The sequence below is a fragment of the Ambystoma mexicanum genome, chromosome 5q (genome assembly GCF_040938575.1).
Source record: "Ambystoma mexicanum isolate Mex_15411 chromosome 5q, UKY_AmexF1_1, whole genome shotgun sequence".
Taxonomy (NCBI): domain Eukaryota; kingdom Metazoa; phylum Chordata; class Amphibia; order Caudata; family Ambystomatidae; genus Ambystoma; species Ambystoma mexicanum.
The window spans coordinates 1,087,845,284-1,087,870,987 of record NC_090933.1 but is presented as its reverse complement, the minus strand read 5'-3'; the positions used below and the strand labels follow the sequence as shown (position 1 = coordinate 1,087,870,987).

The 25,704-nt window shown below is 44.3% G+C and overlaps 1 protein-coding gene across 12 annotated transcripts in view; it reads left to right on the top strand.

Moving 5' to 3' along the window:
• Nucleotides 1–10,511: 10,511 nt before the first annotated feature.
• MTSS1 (MTSS I-BAR domain containing 1) overlaps nucleotides 10,512–25,704 on the top strand; it is a 1,344,348-nt gene continuing 1,329,155 nt past the window's right edge. For 3 of the 12 annotated variants that reach the window (XM_069621599.1, XM_069621600.1, XM_069621597.1), the window contains exon 1: nucleotides 10,513–10,856. In XM_069621599.1, coding sequence (XP_069477700.1) covers nucleotides 10,785–10,856 — 72 coding nt within the window. In that variant the 5' untranslated portion in view covers nucleotides 10,513–10,784. Of the gene's footprint in view, nucleotides 10,857–25,704 lie in introns of all 12 variants that reach the window. The other 9 variants (XM_069621605.1, XM_069621606.1, XM_069621603.1 and 6 more) reach the window with 4 other exon arrangements.

The window sequence follows — 25,704 nt, the reverse complement described above, 5'->3', positions numbered from 1 at the left end:
AGATCAGAATGGCCATCGCAAGAGGGGGGGGCTTGTGGGATGTTTTTACACATGCATCCAAGCCCTACCATAAAACTGTGCGTTACTGGCACTGAAAACATCATGATGGCCAGAACTCCCCAGAGAGTGCACAGGGAAAACATCAAGAATAGGCTGCCACCCATTTTTGCCTATGTTGTGAGCACAGGAGGGCACTGCCTAAAACCACCATTGGGCTACACACACACAGTTGCCTGAAACCATTGGGAATGGCAATGCTGATTGCCAAAAGCAACCCAGAACTGTGGGGAATTCATTTTCTTAATGTCAAAAATGGATGCAGTACCCGTGCTCACCACTATCAGAAAGCCGGCGTTTTAAAACCACCAGACTTTTGTGTAAAACTGAACAGATGAACCCAAACCAGGCCAAGGAAAGACTTGCTAAGAGGTGGATACAATGTAAAACTATATTCTGAAATGACTTCAAGGAAGTAATTATTTAATGTATATATAAAAATAGTTGCATGTAAGTTGATTTGAATGTAGAAAACTGGGAACTAAAGTGACATTTAGCTGAATTCTGCCTGACAACTACCCCCGACAGGAGAAACCAGCTCAGCCACTCTTCCCAAGCCTAGCTGCATCCTGCTGCCCCCACCAAAAGGAGATCACACCTCTCTGATTGAATTAAGGGAGGGGTACCTGCAGACTGCAGGAGGTTGAACAAAGCCCTGTCCTGGGCTCAGGCAAATGTTATATTGGGGGGGTCGTAAAATGGCTTCCTCTTGGGAGAAACTGGGAGGGGCAGTCCCTCTGCTAGCAAGCTGAGCTTGGGGGAAGTGGATAAACCAGTTATTCCACCGTGTGATGTGGGAAGCCACACCCCTTTTTGACCAGGGCATAATTTTAAGAAGATAGATAACTCATAGTGCGGACTGGTCAAAATTATATAAATAATATCATTATTCTTGGGATTTTTCTGTGCACGTTTTAAGAGGTGTTAGGACCCTGTGGTGTATTCTGGGGGGTTGCTAGCAGAAAATAGGGTCTTACTCCAAATGTCTGAATGTTAAAAATCTGACACTTCATCAATTAATGTCCATACTCCTTGCGCACATTTGTGTAAATTTGGTAAATGTCTGATATTGGTAAACCGACCAAAAAGCGCAAAATGTTGTCATTTCTGAATCCCAGCTCGCAGGAACATGGGGCTTGAATAGAGACCTGTCTTAGTTCATCTGTAATATGTACATGTAATATCAACCACTTGTGTATCTGGGAAATATGTATTTGAATCAAATATAGATTTGTGGGCAAATTGACCAGTGGAGGATCCTCTGACCCATAAACAGACCTCATCATGATGACAATCCATTTCCTTCCCCCAATCATGGGAGACGGGAGAATTGGGCCAATGACAAGTAGAGAGGGGCAGGCTCAGTTATGCCACGCACACACCCACTTTCTAAACACATAAAAGCAGACAGTGCAGGACAGGGGGGGACATTCACTTTCCACTTTCTTGCGGGACGCTTTGCCGGGAGACTCCAGACTTCAAATCCATCAACCTCCAGAGACCAGAGATCCAAAGAGACCAGAGATCCAGAGAGACCAGAACTGTGCAGTGTTGTGAGCAGAACCGGTGCTTGACAGACCCAGAGAGCAGAGCTGACCCAGATAGTCGGGACTTCAGAACCACCCGCCGGAAGTCCCGTCCAACCTGACCAGACCTTGACGGCTTATTTCAAAAATATAGTGTGAGTACTCACTGTGCCAAAACCAATCTCTTAGTTTAAAATAATCTAATCCAAACTATTTTAGCCTGTTAGAACTGCCTCCTAGAATCGTGTCATTCTGTCATTTTTAAAACTGAAAACTGTCATCTGTCATTCTGAGCTTTAAAATTTCAAATTCCGAAAAAATACTTTCACAAAATCGTCCGTATCTCCGGAACCGGAAATTTAACTTTCATCTTAAAGCTAAGATTCTAGGCTTTCCAACGAACCTAGAACCGACTTGCTACTCCTTATAGGGCCTCCGTAATTACGCTCGACGCACGCGATTAAATAGAGCATTGCTAAAGTGAGCCTGAACTAATATAAACTAGATATCACCCACCCTGAACCTCTAGAGGGAATTAAAAGCCTTTTTAGCACATTTCTCACTTCATTGTCATCACATTCAAAGCATTTTGGGCCTGTGTTTTAAAATCATACCTGTTTTTCTCTAAGCTTGCTAGGGGGGGAACTGCGTTTCGTATTGCATTTTGTTGGGATTCTTGAAGACTGAGTGCTCTCCTTCCATTTCATAGGAGGGGGGGGGTGAATTGCCAGAGAAAAAGTGATTATATTATCTTTTGCTAAAATCATATCAAGTTATTTCTGTACTGCATCTCATTCCTTTTGCCTTGAAACCATAAAAGTATTTTCGCTGCCTTATCCATCCTATACCAACTCCTCATTGATTGTAAAGAAGTGTGCTAGTGTCAGATTACCCATTGTTGATCAACATTATATTCATAAGTGTGACATCAATTATTAATTTATTATAAAAGTGTGATATATATATATATTGTTTAATTTTTCAAATAAACCTTTTAAATTTACAAAGCAAATCTACTTCTTGGCTCAGTCGGGTCAGGGGGATTCTAAGAGAGGGGTATTATACAAGGGTTCGTCATCCAGATTATAACTTGCCATAAAAATATATAAATAAGGGCTTCCCTTGGGCATCCCAGACAAGGCACTGACTTAGTGGGATTGCTTGATTGGAGTCACTTACATCATGGACTATTTGGGGCTCATTCATCTCCATTATACTCCCTGGACAATATCTATTCAAATGTTTGTCTTTACTTTCCATTTGCATGACTTTTCCATATTTAATTCCCCAAACTATATGTCCCATAATGCACAGCGTGGCAGTTCATATGTCCTGGCTATTCTATGCAGCAGTCTTAGAACTACAATCCCCAGATGCCTTAGAGGTCAGTGCAGCTTTCACTTTCCCAGGACCAGAGAGGGAGGAGGCCAATTACCTTCAGATGTGCTGCTCCGGGTTGCTGCTAATTAGCCTGCTTCAGCACAGTGCAGGTTAGTATTTAAGCAGCTGCCTGCAGGAGCAGAGTTCTCTTGCACTGAGTTCGCTTCCAGCCCTTTGTTGCTTTGTTCCTTGAATTTCTGCTGTGTCCTGTTGTTTCCAGAACCTGCTCCTGTTTCAGAGCCCTGTGCTCCCTGCCTTGCATCCCTGCTATTCTGCCTTCACCCTCCCTGCCCTGCACCTCTGTGCTTCCTATACTGCAGCCCTACGCCCCTGCTTGCAGTCCTATGTTCCCTATCTACAGCCTCCTGCTCTCTAACACTAATTAACTTGTTCCATACCTGCAGTTACTTGTTCTCTGCCCGTTGCCCGTGTTATATGTCTTCAGTCCTGTCCTTGTTATCCCACTTCAGAGTTACTGTTCCTTGTTATCGGTCTGCAGTTTCCAGTCTCCTTACCCCTGTATTCAGATTCTAGTTTCCTTGCTTTTCTTTTTCTTCCAGTTCTCTGTCCTGAGCCTTGTTCACTTTGACTTCTTTTTTCCCTGGATATTTATGTTACATTTCTTGTCTTCACTTATGCCTTGTGTAATTCCTGTGTTAAGAGTCTGTCTGCTGGGTTTCTAGCAGGCAATCTCTGTCCCTTTCCTTTGTCACATTTCAGTATTGTACCTTGTGTCATTGTTAGCAGTGTGCTGTTCCTGTTTCAGGAGGCAGTCATTGTTCAGTAAAACAAAAAGGTGATGGCTAGAAGGTTTTGAATAAATCATAACCACAAGCACAGCTCTGGGCAACCCTCCAGACCATTGTTTTTCAACCTGCCAACCATCACAGAAAGGGAAAAACCATATGCAAATCAGGCTTGGGAATACCCCAGAAGGGGCAGTCCAGCCCGAACTGCTAGGTCACATCCCTTCTGCATGAGACCACAAGCATCCCCAGACATTTTACAGCCTTGTTGGGCATCATCAGTGAGGAGTAGCTTGTGTCTCTAGGCCCGGCAGACTCGGGACTCACGTCTGGGCATACCCGTCTCACTCGGGGTGACTTTGGCAAAACAAAAAGGTGATGGCTGGAAGGTTTTGAATAAATCATAACCACGGGCACAGCTCTGGGCTGTTCCATGTCATTTCATCGTAGGATGTTTTTTTGTAGGCTTTTTTACTGCTGATTTTTATACGAAAAAACTCATTGATTTTTTATTTTTGGGGGGTTACCCCCTAAAACCTCCCATCCCCTTTAATTTGTTTTATATTCCAGTACACCCACACCCAATTTATATATTTTTCTAACCCCTCCCCAAAAAATTCAATGAGTTTTTTCGGCAAAAAATTTGTGGTAAAAAAAACCTGTGAAAAAACATCCCACGATGAAAGGACGTCATACCCTCTGGGCAACCATCCAGGCCATCATTTTCCAGCCTGCCAAAAGGGGCAGTCCAGCCCGAACTGCCATTGTTCAGTTCCTGCTGGAACCGTACAGGCTTCATTCTTGTGAGTACTGTTACCTTGTTCGTGCCTTAGGGTCCAGACACAGACACCCACTGCTGCTGCTCCTTTCCATGAGCATTCAGAGTGGGACCCTGCACTAGTAACCTGCTCAGGAGGCTGGGGTTTCCCTGGTTCTGTGGGAAACTCTTCCCCCATTCTGCGTACACCCCAAGAGGGAATCTAACATGTTTTGTTTTACTTGTACTCCCTTCACTTTTCTGTTCACTGCTTTTGTTGCCTTGTCTGCAGGACTCCTTGCACTCTTGCTTCTTGTGTACTTTTCTCCCTTTGGATTTGTGGGCACGTCTCTACCCACAAGCCCTTTGACACATTCACTTGTACTGGGATGAGTATAAATGGTCTCTTAATAATCTTGGTTAAGTTCACACCATTTGCGTGTATGATTGGTCCCCTGGTAATCTTCTAACATTCACTGGTACTGGGATGAGTATGATTGGTCCCTTGGTAATCTTCATTCAATTTGTGCCACTTCACCCACCTGGTTTTCCCGCTATTCCCGTTACTTCTGTCATACAGGATAGGTGTCACTGGTTGTTCCCGCGGGATCAGATTTGCCCAGCTGACATAACCTGCATGGACTTCCTCTTCTTCCTTCTTCCTTGTGCGGCTCTGCTGAGCCGTTCCTGGTAGGGTCTCTGCGTTGTTCATGGACTGCTCGGTGCACCCTTTCTGGGTCACGCCACTGCCTTCATGCCTTCCTCGGATGTTCAGGTCGGGCTTGTGCTTCGCGAATGCTTCTCTCTTCTCTCGGTCTGGGCTGCCCCTCCACATCAAGACGTTTCGTGTTCAGCGACTGCTTCCTCAGCTCGGATTTGAATCTCCCAGGCTCTGGAGACGAGATCTCTCTCCATTAGTCTTCCCTTGGTTTTTATGAGGAAGGGTTGGGCCCTCTCCAGCATAGCTCCACAGTCCTTTGTCTTTTTTGATGGTGCATTGATCATGCTTAGCCCTATCGTCTTCGTCTCAGTGTGGTTGACTGCCAACCACTGATTACTCTTCATAGTTCTCTTCTTCTTCTTCGTATGAGTGGTTGGTGAAGGTTGATTACTGACATTACAGTAGCAAATAGTGACTGGTTTGGAGGGAATATTTTGATTACTCAATATTATAATTACCTCCTCAGGAGAGGTTATAGAGAGTTGCCAGACGGAACGGGAGTCCTTGTCCACAAGAGGGGAGTCTCTCCCTATGAGGTCCTGCTGACTGCCAACCCAAGGGGGATTGTGGCATAGTGGGCTCACCTCCCTAGCGTCACAGGGAAGCGCTGCCTTGTGGGTAGAAGTGACATGATCCCGGGAATCATCACAGCTGTCACAAATTTGAGGTATTTCCTGGGGGCCAAAAGTTTAGACTCATTACAGACCACTCTTCTCTGACTTGGATGGGTGTTCGGAAAGATATTAATGCCAGAGTGATGAGATGGTTCATGGACGTACAACCTTTTTGCTTTTCTGTTGAACATTGGAAGGGTCAAGAACAAGGGAATTTTGATTTCTTAAGCCCCTTTCCTCTATACACAGAAGGGGAAGCCACAAATTTAAGGGTAAGGGTATGTGATGAACCGAGGTAATTTGTCCCTTCACATCAGGGGGGAGCCCTTCCGGGGAGGCTAAGGAGGTGCGCCCGCTCTGCAACACCCTTCCTGGGGGTCGAGGCAAGTGGGACCTCACTGGGAGAGACTCCACTTTTGGAGGCAAGGGCTCCCGTTCGCGGGAGGAACTCCCTTCAAAAGTAAGTTAATGGCATACATGGGAGTACCACACCTTGTCAAACTAAAGGCTGCGCCGAAGAAGATGCTGAAGGACATTATTCTTTATGAGAAAAAGAAAATATCTCTTTAATGAAAATGACCAACCTACTGAAACGAGTGGACTGAGAGGAAAACACTTGTCATACAAGGAAGGGGGAAGAGTTTGGAGAGAGACCAAGTAGTACGTCTCCACATGGGTGAAATACACTGATGGTGTCAGCCTGAGAAGAGACAGAGCGATTGTGGAATGTGGAACTCGCAAAATTAAAACTTACTGTTGGGCAAGTGAACGAAATTCAGCGTACGGAAAAGCTGGAGAGAAGAAGAATCGAGGGTGTCGTAACCCTGGAAGAGTCAGGGTGGGCAGCAGACTTGTGCAACAACGCTGAGACCATCAGAGGACTGCTGCTGCAGAGGATCTGGCTCCCTGGTGAGATACCGAAGAAAATAGAATCAGTGCGAGGACAAGGGACACCAAGAACGCTGGTTCGCAAGCACAGCGTGGAACTGGAACTGTTGCCAGACCCGTAAGAGTCCCAGGACTGTTTCTGAAGGTGAGAGAAGGTAACAGGGGACAAGGGAGGAATAATGTGGAAAGTAGCATGCAAAGATTAACTTGTCTGAGTACCAAAGATAGTTATGTGAACTGTGATGAAATAGGTGTAACGCTCAGTGAAGGAGAATTGAAAACAAATGAATTACCATTGTCAAAGGTGAAGAGTGATAGTTTATAGAAAGGAACAAGAGTATTCCCTGGAAAATAAAAGAAGAAAAGAATAACGTTCCCAGAGAGGTACCCGCATGAAAGAGAGAGAAACCATCAAAATGTGAATACGAGAGAGGGAGAGAGAGAGAGAGAGAGCGAGAGAGAGAGAGAGAGAAAGAGAGACGAAGATATCCTCAAAGAAATGGACAACCTATGGAACATATTCCTATCTGAGAAAGAAAGGAAAGTCTGTGAGATAGCCAAAGCAAAGGGGTGTAAAATAAAGAAAAGAGAATATCAAAAGTTAAAGGCATATTTAGCCTATAAACCCAAACCAGTGGAACAAAGTAAAGACTTGCCTAACGTGGGATATAACTGTCTACACTGAGAAAGAAAACTGTTGGAACTGATAAAATGAACTGCCAAAGAAAAGAGTACATTTCAAGAGACCCAGTGCTGGGAGCACGTAGCAGGAGAAGAGAGCCATTCTCCTGCCTTTATTTTGCTAAGATAAGTGATAGGGTCAGATAGTAATAGTTTTGGACGGTAGACAGATTCTTTTTGGACATTTAGAAACAGACGAGTGATGAGCACTTTAGTTATTCTTTAGGTAGGGAACACCCCATAGCCATAGGGATAGCTAGCCTTCGTCACCATTATTTAATAAAACATGGCTAAAAGGTCCTTAAACAGTCTGTGTCCTTCTTCTGGCCCTCCACAAAACCCATTTGCTGTTTTGGTGTCTATACAAATGGAAATATGCCCACTCTTCTATACTGTTAGGACTTGTGCAGTTTTGTGCAAACCTGTCATTTAAAGTGCTTCTGATTTCTATTTAAGTGTCTTTTTTTAATTTCCGGAATCCAGTATACATTTTTATGTTCACTTTGATTTGCCTGCAATGTGTAGTCTAACAAGCGCTCCTGCCATTCAGTATTTTCTTCCTAGTTCTTTGTCTGTCTATACCAAGCAGGCCTTACTCCATTTTGTCAAGAACTCAGGTAGGGAATTCCAGCTAAACCATGTATCGCTTTCCCCACCACTAAGTTAGTGCAGCAACGGCATTATCATTATCCTTGAACTCTCTGACAGCCATCGCACAGCAGTCTTCCTGGAGCCTAATGTTTTCGGTAAGGCTATTCCAGACCATTAGGCCTAAAACTGTCAACCTTTTACATCTCTTCTATATCTGCTTAGTATTTTGAGCATAGAAGATTTCTGATCTTATCAGTCTAAGGTTACTAGATGCTTCATTTTATACCACTGAAATTCATTGTTCAGGTATCTTAGCCTGATGTCTAAACAGTGCTATTACTTATACGCAGGAAGTCCATGTATTTCTAGTATGATAGCAATGTGTGGCAAATGTGGGTGAACATGGATATATGACGACTGTCAACTCTTACATGGAATACGATGCAAACAGCTGAGTATAGTATAGAACACATAATTTAGTTAAAAAATCAGGAGAGATACAGAATCGAGCAGAATTTGAGCCCTAGTCCAAACTGTTCATTTTCCATCCTTCAGATAACAATAAAATGAGCGCTGATTGCACTGGCTATTAATCAGCCTGCCTGCTTAAATTAAAGAGTTCGAAGTCTACACAAAGACATGTAGGAGTATGTACATTTTGTAGCATTAATAGCAATATTTGCAGTACAAATTTCACATGAGACTCTGGTGTGCTTTGAGGCAGTTGAACCCATAACGTGAAGATATAAAAGTGCTTTTACTCATGCAGACATGCTGAAACGTACCATTTGTTAAAAATATATCAAATTTCTCGGCTAAAAAATCTGTAGCCTCCCTCTTTAATTGGGAAGATTGGAATATATGGTTGACAGGTCTGTTGACAATGGAATGCAGTAGCATAGCTGTTAACCTTTACAAATGTTAATTCTGGAAGTCTGATATTTTGGCCCAGATTGGACTTCCTATTCAAATCCATAGTAGCACGGAAAGAATAATTTGGAAGTTCGCAAAATAGAAATGAACCTTTTGGGGTAGAAATGGGTCAAAAAGATTTGTTCTGCCTTCTGAAGAAGAGTCACTCTTATGATTTTACTTGCAGATGTTTACATTTCTCAGTGTCAGGTGAGTATTATTCTGTACTAATTATTGCTTTATATCCTAGGAGTTGCAGAAGGCGGAATTCATAATCAGCTGAACCCCCCACGATTAAACTGTACACAAACACCAGAATGGCAGAGCTACCTGAACTTACTTGAGAAGGGAACATCTTGAGACTTCCACAGCCGATTCCACTTTTACTACTTTCCCAGGTGCAGGATCGTTCTCCCCCCCCCCTGTCGCCTGCCCCCCTCCCGCCTGTTCCCTGTTGGCCATGTGTACGTGCTCTAAACTTTCTCTTCACCCAACCCCTTCCTAACACCGGCCCCCAGCTTCCAGGTCCCTATCTTATTCCTCACCCCTGGTGTCCTGTCGCTCTCTCGTCTCCTCACCTCCTCCCCTGCCTAGGTACCTAACCTCTGCCCCATCCACCCGGTCTCCAGGCCTACTACTCGCACCCTGTTGCTTGTGTGACTCACCCATTGTTGTTCCCCCATTAGGTTTCCGTTCTCCTTCATTCCCATTGCACTTTCCCCCTTCCCTTACCTGTTACCTGCTCCTCGTTGTTCCCCTGGGGGGTTGCTCCCCCCCCACTCTCCTCCTACTTTGCTCCCCCATGGTACCCGACCACCAGTCCTCTCCCAACTCCCCAAGTAGCTGCGCCACTTTCTGTACATTTGACCCCCTCTCCATTTCCCGACTAACTGGATTTCCCTGCGCCCGTTGCTTAGTCCGCCGCCATGACTCTTGGGTGGCTTATGGCACCGGAGAGTTCCCCCACCTGCCTCTTTGACGCCCTATTTGTCTTTTCGGTATCCGTCTCCTTTCTTCTTGGTGCTCCCATTCCCTCTGCTCGGTTACCCTTCCATTGGCGTTGATGGCCATCATCCCGCCCTCCTCCCCTTGACTTTTTTTCGCCACTCTCTCCCCCCCAATTTTTATTTATTTATGTTCTTATAAATATTGCTTTATACTCTAGGAGTTGCAGTAGGCTGAATTTATAATTAGCTAAGCCCACCACGATGAACAAAAACACCGGACTGGCAGAGCTACCTGAATTTACTTGAGACTTCCGCAGCAGTTAAACTTAATATGTCCGTTGAACTGCATTCTCCGCACTGTGGACTGGGTAGTGTTTGCTTTTGTTTTTCACTGAACGTGGTGGGGCACTGTCAAATGAGGGTCACGTCCACGGTAAAGAATGCCTTTTTACTGGGAAGGTGAGCTTTGCTCTCTCCGACCCTGTGGGCCCGATTTGAAGCACGTTTGTCAATCAGGCCCTATGCGTTCGGAGCCCGCGGCAGGTTGACTGGAGGCGGGCCCGCTGCGTAGCGCACGGCAAGGGTTAACGCGCGTCGCCTGCTATGTTGTGAGCGGGTAGCGTGTACTCGTCACGTGCTGCGCGAGCCCGGTCGCCAAGGAGACGGAGGTGCGAAGGAGGGGGGCTGTGGCGCGCTTCGCGCTGTAGCCTCAGAGCACTGGCGGCCGGGCTGGGGAGAGCACCATGTTGAAGCTGGCAGATCTGCTGCCTGCCCCTGCAACCCTTCGCAACCGCACTGCGCGCGCCGCCGCCGGCTCTTTGTTTTAAACACCCCGCAGCTGGGGTTCACAGAGAAGTGGCGTTTTACGTGTGTTCACCGTTTGTCCCTGGGATTTTACCGGTGACGTTTTTGAGAGGTTGTCCGCTGATATTTTCCTTTCGGGATTGACCCCCAGCCAGGGAAAATGGAGGCTGTCATTGAGAAGGAGTGCAGCGCTCTCGGGGGGCTCTTTCAGACCATCATCAGTGACATGAAGGTAAGGGGAGGGGGGGAGCAGGAGCATGTTACCAGGCCAGGGGAATAAACAATGTGCCCCCACCCCCGACCCCGTGATTCACCACAATGCTGCAGTGTGAATGGAACCTGTGACGTTCATGTGTTCCATTGGCATTTGCTGCTTTTTTAGCCCATTTCTTTGTGAAACGGTATATTAACTTTCTGTGGTTTGCAGATGGGGATTTCATTGCTATACACGAGGTTTTTAAATCGGAGGTTTTGTGCAGGGTGATTGTGCGCCGGCTGCAGATGAATCTCCCGGCTGCACCTGTAACGGCCGGCCAGGATTCCAGCTCAGGTGTCCACCTGTCATGTATATATATATTTTTTTTGTTGCTGATGGATGGCCTCTATTGTGTGAAGAATTTTTTGAATTTCTCTTCCCTGCCCTTACATTTTTTTGCATCTCGCCCCATGTTCAGTGCCCCTCGTCATTTTCTCATGTATGCCCGCATGCGACTAAAATATATTTTGAAATGTGGCATCCATGATCCCGTCCCTCCCCCGAATCAGCGGAAAATATAAATTAAACAGGAAAGTCGGCGTGTTGTTGTATGTTTAGCAACCCACTGCTCCTGAGGCTAGGCGTGAGTTGTATACATAAATGCCCTTAATTAGTAATCTGCAGTAAAACCATAGCCATAGAATACACTGAAATGCATTTATCCACACGTGCCATTGTGTTATCTGCATTTAAACATTGCAAGAAAATCTCGGAAGCAAAATAACATTACATTTGCCCAGGAGTTCCATTGTCCTATATATTTTTAGATCTATGGGACGGATGACATCTTTTATTAGACTCGAATTATATATCCATGCTACGGGCTGTTGTAATATGCATTGCCCCTTTTCTAACGGGAATGGTTTTCATATAGATCTGTTCAGATTTACATCGCCATAGATCCTAGCCTGCCACTGACAGATCACAGAGGCGCGCTTGCTTAAACTCATTGAGCTATCTTGCACACGGAGAGACAGTGTTGTAGCCCCTCGCTTCAAATTTAAAAGTAACTCTATCTACAAGAGCTCACATACGAACACCCCACAAAGGCAAACTCCGGCTTTACAGAGTCGTAACGTCCTTGCTGTATAGCTCTCGGAAACTGCAAGCTAGGAAGCACTATGAAACAAGACGAGCAATTACCGATGTATGAAATGCAGAAGTTGGTGTTCCGCTTCCAAACATTAGAAATCAATTTGCAGCGGGGATCAATAATTCAGCGCATTACATGTGGACGCACACCCGGGGCGGGAGGTGCGTGGCTGCCCGCGGAGCCTTCAGTCTGACAGCGCTGGATATCCCAGTTGGCATATTTCTTGAGCGCCGTGTGGGACCTCAGGAAACCTCGCTGGCTGAGCTGGAAATAGGTTTCTTCTCCGGCTGTTGATGCCGGGGTGTAGTGTTTAATTGGACGATGGTGTGCCGGCTCTGTTCTGCGCATCTTGCATTGCACACAACAGGCGGAGCATGCTGGGATTCCCTTGTTTTTGCACGTATTTTGCTTCTTGGAATAATCCCAATTCTAAATCCGGGGGCGTCTACTTGGAACACAGCTTGCTACTGATTTGAGAGAATAGTATCAGCGTTTGATATTGCGATCAAACTGCTGCCACCTTGGTTTAGTGCCCAGCGACTTCCGTGATTTGTACGCTCTTTAAATGCTGGCATAACTAACAAATCCGAGTTTTGCAATAGCCTATGTTACGTCGTCCTACTTTACTAGTGCTCATTTTATACCCCATGGAAGGGCTAGAGGCCAAATTTGGCTTTGGTAGTCTTTTTAACATGTTGGGGTTGGGTGCACGTTTCTGCAGCAGGTGCGTTTGTGCAAGCAAGTATGATCATTGCTGTCGAGTGGCTATTTGCCAATGCGGCGCCTTCACCAGTCCCTTTTCTTGCCTATATTGCTCATGTTTTTTGACAACATTGAAACTACAAGTACCAGAATGCAAATATTTAGCTGGAAAGCTTGGGCTGGGTGAAGCTCCCACACATGGGAGGTGTACATTTGGTAGCTATTTGCATTACACATGTCTTCTTATATGCAAAACATAAACCCAGTGAGGTGATGCAATCACGGGTGGGGGAAGGGATGGTGAGCAGGGAGGAGCAGTTACGGTCTCCACAATTGAATTCACCTTTAAGTGGGTCTGTCGGTGATCCTTTTATCTGTTGGATTTGGGGGAAGTGACCAGATGACATAATGGGCCTGATTCACAAAGAAGCCACCTCTAGCAACTCCAGGTGAAAGGAGGCTACCGCACCGGGGGTGTATTTGACGCACCTCAGATTTGCTCCTGGAAAGGGTAAGTCTGTTACTTATGGTAATCTATTTTGTGAATTGGGCCGCATGTTTACAGCCATTGGCTTACCTTTTAGAGGGGTTTTTTTATAAGGCGTTTTTGTATAACAAGTTAATTTGAAGAAAGTCAAGACTAAGTTCCCCAAGTGCACAGATGCGTAAAGCAGGGGACTGAGGCGCACTTCTGTCCTCGTGACACCGAGCCATCTGATTTCCTTAGCATTGGCCCAAAGCGGGAAATCTACCCACAACTTCCTTGCATTTTTTGGGAAGTTCACTCCCTTTTGAAATACTGGTGTAGCTAAAATTGCTTACAAAAAATGAAGCACAGCGTGCCCTCCAAATTGGACCACAGAACCTCAAATGCGACGTATGTGCCTCAGCGTGTTTTACCTACCCATCACCAATTCTTGCTATCCAAGTAGTGAGTGCTAAAGTACTAAAGTAGGCTACTGCAATAGTGCTCTACGCGTGCGATGAGATCGGATCCCTGTCTTAAACAGCCGTCAGATCTGCACATAGAGATTTGGGTCAAGGTGGCATTACATGCACCAGTGTCGACATCGTATTTTGGTGTAAAAAATAATTCTTATTTTTCACTTTGACTGCCTCGCATAAGGGAAGGGACGTGTGATAACCTCCAACTGGCTCCTACTTTGCTTTTGACCTTGACGTTGTCTTTTTATTGTAGGTTGAAGCATACATATTGTTGTGTTTAGAGGCGAGGATGAAGGTAAGGGAGGGTATGCCAATATGGGAGATGTAAATGAGGACTGGCACCAGCAAAACGAAGAGGGTGCGCTGGCTGGGGGTTAAGGCTGGAATAAATGGAGTAAGGAGAGAGTCAGCCAAAGTGTTAGATATATGGCAAGTAGGTGGGATGTTGCGACCCGGCAAGGACATTTCGAAGGGAATCGACCCTGCTAGGGGGGAACGGACATCGACTGTAGAGGAGCGATAACCAGTGTAACGTGCGGCTTCGTGGTAGTGATGTATACCTTTCACTAGGACTCCTTCCTGGTACTGTGCAACTTTTCCATGTCCTGTTCAGTATCCTGATTCCGTGGTGCTGACACTTGACAGATGGCTTGCACATGACCGTGAGAACCTGTGCTCACTGATGTAAGCATTTTGCTTCAATTGCCCTGTGCAATTGGTAGCGGTTACTAAAAGATGACTTTCAAGAGTATCACTGCCAGCACCAAGAGGGCACTGTATTCCCCAGTTCCACTCACCCGTTTTGGAGATCTTATGTACCATCCGACGGAGCACCTGAGAGTTATGCGAGGTACTCGGTTTGTAATATTGGTTCTCTTATCCATCAGATATTTTGGACAGATTTAGGAAAGGCTGGATGTGCTTTTCCTCCTTTCACTGTAACTTGCTAAAACAAAAATATATTTAAGAAGATTTCAGAGACTGTGTCCAATCTCTGGTATTGGCCCCCATAGATGGATTCAATACTTTTTGTGGGCCATCCTAAATCCAGCTCAGCTGCCGTCAAGGCTCTCACCCCTACCGTTCGTTGACGCTTGGCTCATCGATTGTGCAACGAAATCGGACTACATTACTCCCACCTAATCAATTGGCCTGGGCTTCTCTTTGAGACAAGCTGTTGTGTTCTAAATGCAATCATACTTGGTGTTTGTATGCTGACAAGAAGGGGAAACAAGCAGCTACTTGCCAAATGTTTGTTTGAAACCACCATAAGACGAGGCACTGAGCGGGTTCTCTGGAAGCCTGAGGCTGCAGCCGTTCCAACGGTGCCCCACAGTGTCCTACAGTTGCACAAAGACATTCCATTACTCGTTAAGAAAGCAGGTGCTTTATATGCCACACCCCCACCGTCCACAATACTAACGAAAGCTAACCCGTTTTTTGCAAATACCTTCTGCAAGATGTAACACGTCTAGCCACTGAAGTTCCCTACGCGCTGGGAAGATGAATGCAAAAGGCCAAATAACTATGGCATCAGGTTAGCTGTTAAGAGCCAGTGTACCCAGACCATCTGCAAAATATTGGAACGAGCATGTGGCATTTCTCTCCCGCCCCCCCCAATCCCCTGTTATTGTACACCTTTACTAATTTCTCCACACTCCATCTTACCCATCCTCTACGTCAGTCGTACAGTCGTGCATTTTGATGAGTGCCTAGAGTAACCCTCTGTTGTCTAACCTTCACAACATTACCTTCCAAAAGGATGGCATGTGCCCTTACCAGGACAGAATCATGGTGCCTTTTGCTTTCATTCTGTATCCCCCCCCCCCTTACCCGTTCTCTCATATGGGCCATGTCACCTTCTTTAATTCTTGGTGCAAGCTGTAAGACTCGCCCTCCCCGCCAATGAGTTCGAAGGGGGACAGCCCTATTTCTAACTGAGGAACTGTGTGATAAGCCCACATTGTTTCATACACCCCTTTCTCCCAGGCTAGGCCGGCTTGCAGACACAATTTTGTATAGACCGATTTTAATGATCATATTAAATCTTTCAACAAGTCCATTGCTATTGCAGTGAAAAAGGGCCATTTTGTGGTGAATAATAGCACAACTATCTAGGAAATTGTGTTTATTTGGAACAGTATTGGAAGCTATTGTCTATGATGATGATTTTTTATTTCACCCCCTCTTGTTTTTGGTGGTGGGAGTATCAATGAAACACTTTTTTTCTGGCTACATGCTAAAATAACCTGTGAGCACTACTGCATACTGCCGAAAGGCAGGCAACATCCATCTGGGACCAATGATTTCGATAGTCTGTTTGCTCCATATATTGCTAGTTCCACTGGCTTCAAGAGTAGAACTGTGGTGGATAATGTTTTGTCACTCCTGCCACATACCAGACATTGTCTGGCCACTTCATTAACCATCCGGTCCATCCCCAGCCACCAAAAAGGGCTTCTGCGTAACCTTGTGTTGGCTGTCACGGTTTATTACACGGCATACGCCAGCTAGGTAACTCGTTCCCTACAATGGATGTGGCGCACAATAAAATGATTTTTGTTTTTAACATACTACGGATTCTTTTGAGTAGGCCTCCGACCCATCTCGCACCCAACCTCTGCAAATACCCCATGTCATAATTGAGTAGGAACCAGGCCCGTGTGTATCAATCAGATATTTATTAATTTATTATTCAATGTAAAGTAGTAGAATCAAAATACAGCAGCCACCAAGTTGTGGCAACACAAAATGCACTAATCTCTACAAAACACCAGGATAAGATATACTAATACCGTTCCCTTTTTTATGGCAGAACAGAAAAAGAACAATTTACCACAAAGTGAGAGCACCTGCAGCTAAGTACTCCCACCTGCAACAATGGAAAAATGAGTTTTCAATGATTCAATACTACTGCTATGTGACGGCACAGAAGGGGACTTTGGGCTGCTTACACTACAAGACAAATCGGGCTTCAAAACAGACTAGTTGGCACACTCGGGCAATTCGATTTGAACACAGGCAGCACATGAGAAAGAAAATAAAAAATAAATAAAAGGAATGCAAGTCAAAATCGGTGATCAGGGTACAGTAGAGAAAGAGATATAAACTAGGAAAAACGAGTTTAAAAGGTTAAAAGAAATTTTTTGAAAAATCAAAAGGCAAATCACACTAAGTTTGCTCGGGCTGTGGAGGGACAGGAGTTAAAATGACAGGGGCAACTAGGGGATAGGCGTTGTGCAAAGGGATTACTCAATGGGAACAACGGTTGGGGTTTAATAGGACCGATGCAAATAGACTGACAAATTCGGGTTTCAGCTCACAATGGGAATAATTATTTTGAGGCAAAACTTTAATGACTATGACAATTGAATAAAAACGCTAGACAAGGATGGTTGGTTTCGAATTTCTACAATCCCAATCCGTAAAATCCATTGGGGGAATTAATTGATTTACTTACAAAAATATTAAGGATTTACATAGTCAAATGAGGGGTTTTTCAAAGGAGATATGCTAACATACACAGGCAAACCAGAGATTCTTCTATGTGGAGATGATTGAATTTAACTGGCAATTTGGGATTTTCAGTGGGGAAATATTAAGGGCCTGATCCACAAAGCGTTTTCCAATGCAGTTGCACCATTATAAAGCACTTCTGTGAATCGGGCCCAAAATGCACTGCTACCCAAATTGAAGGGCTTATGCAATTTATAGCTGGGGTTATTGCTACTTAGATAGCAAGCCTTTGTTTAAGATTCAGGAAAGGCAGCTGGATCTCAAGACACTCAGGAAAGATAGGGCAAGGGTCTGGTCACTGCACTCTCAAAGATGTAAGTTTTAGCAGCATTCTCTCTGTCCTCATTTTTCTGTCTTCCCCGGTTTTGTGTGTGTCTGAGTCCTAGTACTGTTCCCCCTTATATAGTATAAATGTCATCACTGATTTTACAATCTAGAGGGAGTACCCTGTAATTATCCCTGCTGCTAGTATTGGACAGTTACCATCCCTCTCTCTGCTCTCAGCTAGGATTGGTTCGGAGGAGGAGAGCACCATCTGTCTTTTCTCCTTTTATCACCATCCTTTGTTCTCATTTCAACATTTTGGCAACAACTAGTTATGTATCATAACTTCATAATTGTACTAGAAACTGCCATATGAAATATATATGCAGTTTTAGTTGATCATGGGGAATTAGATAAGATGACTGCCAACTCCATACAATGTAGCATGGCCATATGTCACATTTTTGTTATTTCCCTAAAATGTACAACAGTTATGAATATGTAAGTCATTAAGCATATTCCCAATTTCATTTTCCATCTTTTCACCCACTTTTACATTTGTCACATGTCCAGATCAGCCAGAAACCTAGTCTAACTGGCCATTACATTTCCCCAGAGTCCCAGGTAAATGCAATTTCTATCCCCGAAACCACCTGGAAATTACATGAAAAATGGCATGAAATGGAAATCAATCCTCAGTCTGATGGCTGCACAAAATGCCTAAAATGAAACAGTCTTTAATATTAATTGGGAGTGTCTGTTCAACATGTGGCAGTGCTGCTTCATCCCCCCCTCCATCCCTACAGCCATCTGTCTCCCTGGGCTCAGCCTGTGACCAGAGTTTTTTTAAAAGTCTCTTTGAAGTGGTGTGGGCTCTTTTGAAGTTGGCGAAGCAGGAGCTCACTTTTGTCATGCCTTAGCCAGAGATTGCCTTCTTTTCAAATCTTTGCTCTCCTGCCGGCCAGTCGGCAAAATAGGGAAGTTTGACACCTCCAACAGCATCACGTTGTATTGCAGGTTTGTTAGCTGGGAGGTGCGACATCCAGCTGGAAGCGGGGCATTTCATTTTGAAGTTTAGAACTCAGCCAGAACAGGTTTTTCCTGAAGAAGTGTCTCTTCACATGTTTACAGGAGTCTTGTGGGTGAAACATAATATACATTTGTTTTGGTCACCCCGAAACATCAGGTTTTGTTTTGCTGGCATTTTTCTGTGAGCAGTGGTATCTTTTTCCATTGTGGCTGTTTAAAGCTGTTTTTATTTGCAAATACTTGTGCAGGCCGTTTTTGCTTTTAATGTTCAAAAATCCTGTTTTCCAGGTCACAAGATTCTTTGATTCCTCCTTCATGGGTGAATTACATTGCTGCTGGTCCATTGGTAATGACAGATGGGCCCCTTTCCCTATGGTTCTTTAATTTTACATGAACAAAAAGAAAAAGTCAGGCTGTTTTTGTTGCAGGGTTGAAAGTCTTGCCACTCGTGTGAAAATAAAAACAAAAGCCGGGTCGTTTTTGGTTGCACACTGGCTGCTGTTCATGTGAAAGGGACTTCGGTTGGGGGCCTTTAAATGCACCCACATGGCCATTATCGCAATATGAGGTGCAGGAACTGAGTTTACATGGTTGTGATGCAGAGCCTCGGGAGGGCAAAATAACAACAAACAGGGTTTGAAAAAAGGGGCATGGGCAAGCCGTCGATTTCCTTTGAACCGTTAATAGGATTAGGCGTGATAACACAAAAACAACAGTTTTATAGGAAAAATTGATTCATAAGGTTCAATGAAACAAAGAACTGGAAATACAGTTTCTCAAAACTCGAGTGCAAGGGGTAGAGGGAGGGTGGCAGATCCACTTTTGTTGATACAGTGCTGTCCAGAACTGGGGATTAGATTCCGTAGCTGTCTCGTTGTAATTAGGAAGACCTAGTACAGGTCAACTGTTCGTATTCCTTTTCATGTGTCAATCTTTAATCTTTCCCGTAGGTCACAGAAAGTAGGAGATACTTGGAGTTCAAAAGGTGGAAATGCACAATATAAAAAGGCTGTGGGAGAAGGACAGGCTCTTCTAAAAAGTGCACACTCTTTCCATCTGGGTGTGCGCAGGAGCAGTTGTTGTCTCACAATATCTTTTTCCTTTTAGTAGAGGTATTTGTTGTAGGTCATGAGAGCCCTCATGGCCTATGGGGTTGACCGGTTTCAATGGCATACAGAGATGTATGTGTCCCCAGACATCACGCACCACTGAGATCGACATAGGATGGCAGACACTGTGGAGGCAGATGACACTGACCAACTGCAATTCAAAAGGAGTCATCTACATGATCACATGCCCCTGTGATCTTAGGTACATAGGTATGACGACCAGGACAGTCCGTACACGCATGATAGAACATCTGTCATGCATACGCACTAACAAGCTCATGACCCCCCAGTCCAACATTTTGCAGCCGAAGGACACACTGCAGACTCTTTCAAATGGGCCATAATAGAAAGGGTCACACCACCTGCGAGAGGGGGCAATTTTAAAAATATCCTGTTTAGAAGGGAACAGCAATGGATCTTTAGACTTAACACATACTCCAAAGGCCTAAACGAAAGTATCCAGTGGCATGACCTAGCAGTGCTACCTTCGGTCTCCCGGATGCCAGTCCTTGCCTCCTGAGCAATTTACCTTGCCTCCATTGGGCTCCCACCATTGGGCCCTTGCCCTTCACTGCACCCCTCTGTTGAGCTTCCGGGCCAGACATGTATTTCTCTTTTCCCCCCTTAGATTGGTTACCTCTTACACACTGCCTAAACTTCTCCACTGCCCACACACGCCATAGTTTCTGTCTCAATAACAGAATGATGGCATTCTGCATCCTTAAGTGCTTGTGAGACCAAAGCCACATGAGCTCTCAAGTGCACTCCTTTTGGAAAATAACAGTTTCAATGCCATAATCTCTGGTGTTGACTATCAAAATTCATGTTTGGTTCCATGCAGCATGTATTCTTTCTATAGAATATATCGAAATCATTTCTAAGGTTTGATTCTTTTTACAGAGCAATATAACTGAGCTAATGCCCCGCACCACAACAATCCCACAAAGAAATTGGACAAACGCACACATTTTATTTTGAATGTTCTGTTTTATTTATTGTAATAAACCGAGACATTAAAAGTGGTCCACTAACTTCGAATGCTGCGGAAATCCTGACAATATTCAACATGAATATGGGCAGCTTGTCTACAGAAAAGGAACACAACCTACCTGCTATTGTCTCGTTTAAGTTCACATTTATACATACACATCCATATTTATGAAAGCAAATATGAGTGAGTGACTAGTTTAGACTAAAGAATACATTCATCTTCAATATAAACATACAAGTTTACATTAGTTGTTGGATTCAAAAAGACAAAACCATTCCTAAAATAAACTTGGAAAAACATTGTTCACATGGTTTTCTCTGAAACCATCGACAAATGTTGGCATCCGAGATAATATTGGCTTAACACTTGACTGATTCTCCTCTAAAATGCTTTCTAGCTTGGACATAGACAATGTTTGGTAGGGTTGACTTGGTTATCTATTCTGAACACCTGTTTTCAGGTTAGAAGCTTTTATTTTGAAGAGATAAATATCTTTACTTATTAAGAGGTCACACAAGCATGAGATAGCAGAGGAATCAACAAATTCATTATTATGTGCATGAGGAGTCCAATTAAGGCAAAACCCTTCCATTTCTGCGTAATGTTACTTGGGATAATTATGCTGGTTGCTTAAGTGGACATTTTCTTGGGAATAACGGGGGTGGAGGGACCCAACCATGCTCCTAGTCTACTTTGAGGAAGTGACAACTCTATTCAGGATTTTGCTTTTATGTGAACTTTTACTGGTCAAATATTCCTGAACATATGTGAGACTCTGCAGTGTGCTTGCAAACCTAAATATAATTTGCTTCTGTGAAACCCAGGGAATTGATTCATAATCAATTACTGACTGTCAAGAGACAAATATGCCATGCACAATATTGAGTTCAAGGACAGTATTTTTTTTAAATATACTTTACAAAAATTAATTTGCCGTTCTAGACACTTTGTTTGTAAACTGTTCCCCCCCAAAATACTTTCAATTGCTATGAGATTTAATTCTTTGGCTTATTCTGCTTCTTTTTTAAAGGCCCAAGCCATGTAGGGGCATCAACAGCAGCGCTAGGTACACCACCAAATAGGCTCTTCCTTTCAGTCTGTCCACCTGCCCCCAAAGTTCCTCTGGGATAATGTGGTTCTCTTGGGAAAGGCCTCCATATTCAGCTCCCTTTTGTAAAAGGCCTTCTGAAGGAGGATTCCATCAGCTGCATTCAGGTGGAACCCTTTCTACTGTCAGATTCTCCTCCTTTTTCTGCTTTCACCTTTTCCTATTTGTTCGAGTTGAAATATACAGCAATTTGCACCATTTGATGCAACATTGTCAGATTGGACAGAGCCTGTTATGGGTTCCCTTCACATACTTGAACAGATTAGGATCCTCCTCTTTGCTTCAATTACATTATGAAGTATTTAAATACACTTAGCCAATGTCTTTAGCATTGAGTTGGCCTTCCTCTCAGGAATTACGATAACATCGGACTGAAATGTGCCTTTCCACTATAATTCTTTTATGGACCTGTCATTAGCAAGAACGATATATTCAGTATCGCAAGAAATTCAGAGAAACCTTTCATGTTTCTGTAGTTATGCATAACAGATATTAAAATGTGCTTTTTATTAACAATTCATGCATTTTAATATATCCTCCTTATTTGCACTTACGCGGGTGATTCAATCAAATTCAAATCAATTTTTTGTTTTTAAATTGGACAAAGGGTTAAAAATGAGAGCTGAGAATGTATTTCATTATTTGTCTCTTGAAAAACACATTTTGTCTAATGCTGTGTTTGTGTCTTTATATTATCAAGAAACGTGCTAAGACCCATATCCTGTGAAACAAAGGAATACCTTTTTTAATGGGCTGCTTTCTTTAAGTAGATACATAATGGATGTGGACTTATTGCTCTGTCTGGTCAGGGTTTAGGGTCTGTGGGAGGCCTCAACTATTTGAAGTTGCCATTACTGGCTGGCCATGCACTCATCCATGCCATTCCTTTTCTTTCTATCATAGATTTTAATTAATATTTCATTGCCATTTGCCGGGGCCGTCCAGCTAAACGTATATTGTTAGGAACGTTGAAATCCTAAATTCAGAATATAGTCTGTTTTTTCTTGTATTTTACATGCAAGCCTTTGTCCTAGATGCGCACAGTGGACGCCAATAATCTATTTTATTGGGTCAGTCACACTGATTGTGCATGTTACCAAGAAAACAGACAGTTGACTTCATGCTCCTAAGACACTGCTGCATAAGCATACAATAGGTTCTCCAGAGTTCAAGCTAAGCAGTCTATTTCGGGGATGCATGTAAAAGGAAAATCCACTATGTGTAAGTTTTGCTGCTAAAGTAGGCCTATCAACAAATGTAACTCAGTCTATCATGTAGCTTATGATATACATTGTCATTCCCTTACAGAATACAGATATGAGTGCACATCATGCCACATGTCGATGTTCTTAATGCATAAACAGTGTCTTTTGCTTTAGTCAATTTCGTTTTGAAAGAAAATGAAATGTGTTGTGTTTAATAGTTTGTGATACGTCAAATACAAAGCCATTCACAATGCACATTGCTTAATGAAGTGTTATATTTAATAAAATAATTTCCACAGGGTAGTATAGTGTTGTATTAATCATTGGAAAGCTGCAGCTTTTCCCCACACCCTGGTCAAAGTTTCCCACACATTTGGAATACCATTAGCAATGGCCAATGAATAACCTTAGTTGTTGTTTGTTGGTTTGAATGTATGCATTGATGGCCTACCCAGTGTTCCCAATGCTATTCCTCAGAGTTGGTGTGCTCTATGTTCCACACAAATAATCTGATTTATTTTCTTGCTTTAACGTTCGTCCCTGCTTCTGCATAAACCGGTTTTAGTCAACTCCTTGATGTGCTCTTCCAATGTCAGGCCAATGCAAAGAAGTGTCTTTGAGCTGTACCTTGCTAGATTTCTCCTCAAACATCTTAATCATGATGCACTGTAAATCTGAGACAGCCAATTTCAAACCAAATGGCATTTAGGTGAGTTGGTAAATGCCTTCTGAGGTGACAAAGGTGGTAAACTCTGCATTTATCATAAAGAGAAACCTGGTGGTTAGCAGAAAAAGAACCAGGGTGGAGCAAAATGCTGCTCCACTGGCCAAAGTCAGCATTTCAGTGATATAAGTTAGATGCTGTCCACCCACACTGATGTTGTTGAGACTGTGTGTTCACGCTTCTGTACAGATCACCTGAAGGCTCGTTCACCAATATTGTTGGTACAAACCATTCTGCCCTTCCACCTCATCAGTGAATCCGGCTTTCAGCATGTTGTAAGTTTTGACCCTGTCCCTTTTCGGAAAGGGAGCAGGGAGAACTTTATGCTCGCAGGTGTAGCTGTAACATTTTCCCAACCCATAAGCGTTTGAGACAACCGAGTTTGTCAAAACCAAAACAAACTTGCAGGAACTGTGCACCATTTCACTTGCGGGGTCCTGTTTTATGTGTTGTACCTGCATTATCTTGCAGACTCCCTGGATTGACTTTGATCGCTAATGCAGCTTCATGTCTAAGTCCTCAGAGAGCTTCCCCACTATGGTCCCTTTTGTAGAGTATGACACCCCTCCCACCCTTGCCATGGTCCTTTTGTAGAGTAGGGGAAAGGAGCATCACTTTCTGAAATCTAGTTCTATACTGCAGTATCCTAACCAATCAATCCTGTTGCCCGTGTAACCAACAGTTAGTCCCCATGGTCTTTGAGGTAGTAGTCACATAGAGGCCCAATGTTAAAGGGTGAGCCTGTGTCGACGAGCATGACAACACCAATCCTTTTATTGGATACGTACTGTTTCCCTGGCCAGTATACACGTTTGTCCTTCATCTTCAAGTGGAAGGATCATGCTGGTTGCACTTCTGTTTCCTTCTTCTTGCACTTTGACTGGATGGTGCAACTACAGATAAGTTGGTGTTAGGAAAGATTTCGTAATTGTAAGTAATTTTCCTTCCATGTGGCAACCCCTAAACTTTTTGCTGTTGTTTTTCACCTTGTTCCTGACTTTGCCAGAGAAGTGCAGCCTTCTGCCGCACTCCTCTGGGCTTTCGCTCCTTTTCTTACGGGGAAACTGACATGCCCTTAAGACAGTCAGTACCGGGGAACGCTGTTTCCCGTAGTTTCTTTTATCATGTTGCGGCTTTAGTGCAACATGACACAAGAGGGCACTGTAAGCTAAGTTACAGCTCTCTTGGGTCTCTAGCCTTCTACAGGCCCTAGATACTCTTTTAGGATGGTATTTGATCGGTGCAAGTCATTCAGGGACTGGGATGGTGGCAGCGATCGTTTTGTTTATTTTGAGCTCCTTTTGGCGTTCTGAGCACGTTTTTCGCACTGAACCCAAAATGGTGGCCTGGCTCCCAAAATGGCCAGACCACGAGGCTCCTTTGTCTTGTCCACTGACCGTCTTGCTCCCTTCACCTTCCCCAGGTCGAGCGACCCGGGGCCTTCCTTATTTGGGCATGTACTTTCCCGCGAAACGTGGTTGCTTTCGCGGGCTTCTACATGTCGTTTGTGTGCCTCCAGGGTGTGGGCTGGGATGTCTGGTCCCAATACACATCCTGGGTGCCAGAGAGTCTAGGGTAGTGTGAATGCCTGGGACCACCGTGGTCCGTGATTGGTCCACGTATGGTATGTGTGTTGATGAGCGGATCTCCCATTGGCTCCCCTCCGTTTTGGCGCGAAGGGAACCGTGGATAAGAGGGAGCTGGAAACACCACTACCATGTCGATCTCCTGAGTTCTCACGAACGAAGGAATACAGGAGCCAAGTATCCTGCAACCAAGAGGCTGGACCGAGGAATCGCTGGTGACCCGCTGAAGGAATCCTCCTTTGCACTGCTGTCGTCCTGTGAAGCCCTTTCCTCCTTGGATCGAACCAGAAGGCCTGTACTGGTGCTTCGACCTTTGGAATAGCAGGAACAGCTATTCCCGGCGACTTCATCCTCTCCTGCCAAGTAAGCCTTCGGAAGTGTCTCTGGGCCATCCAGTTGACTGACCAGCTTACAAGGGAGTCCTGCTCTGTAACCGCCGCCAGGTTGTGTTGTATTTCGAGTCCTTGTCACTCTCCCACGCTTCGTACACTTGGCGTTCCCAAGTCTGAAGGGAGGAGTGTACATTTGGCTCGAATACACACGGCCGCTCCG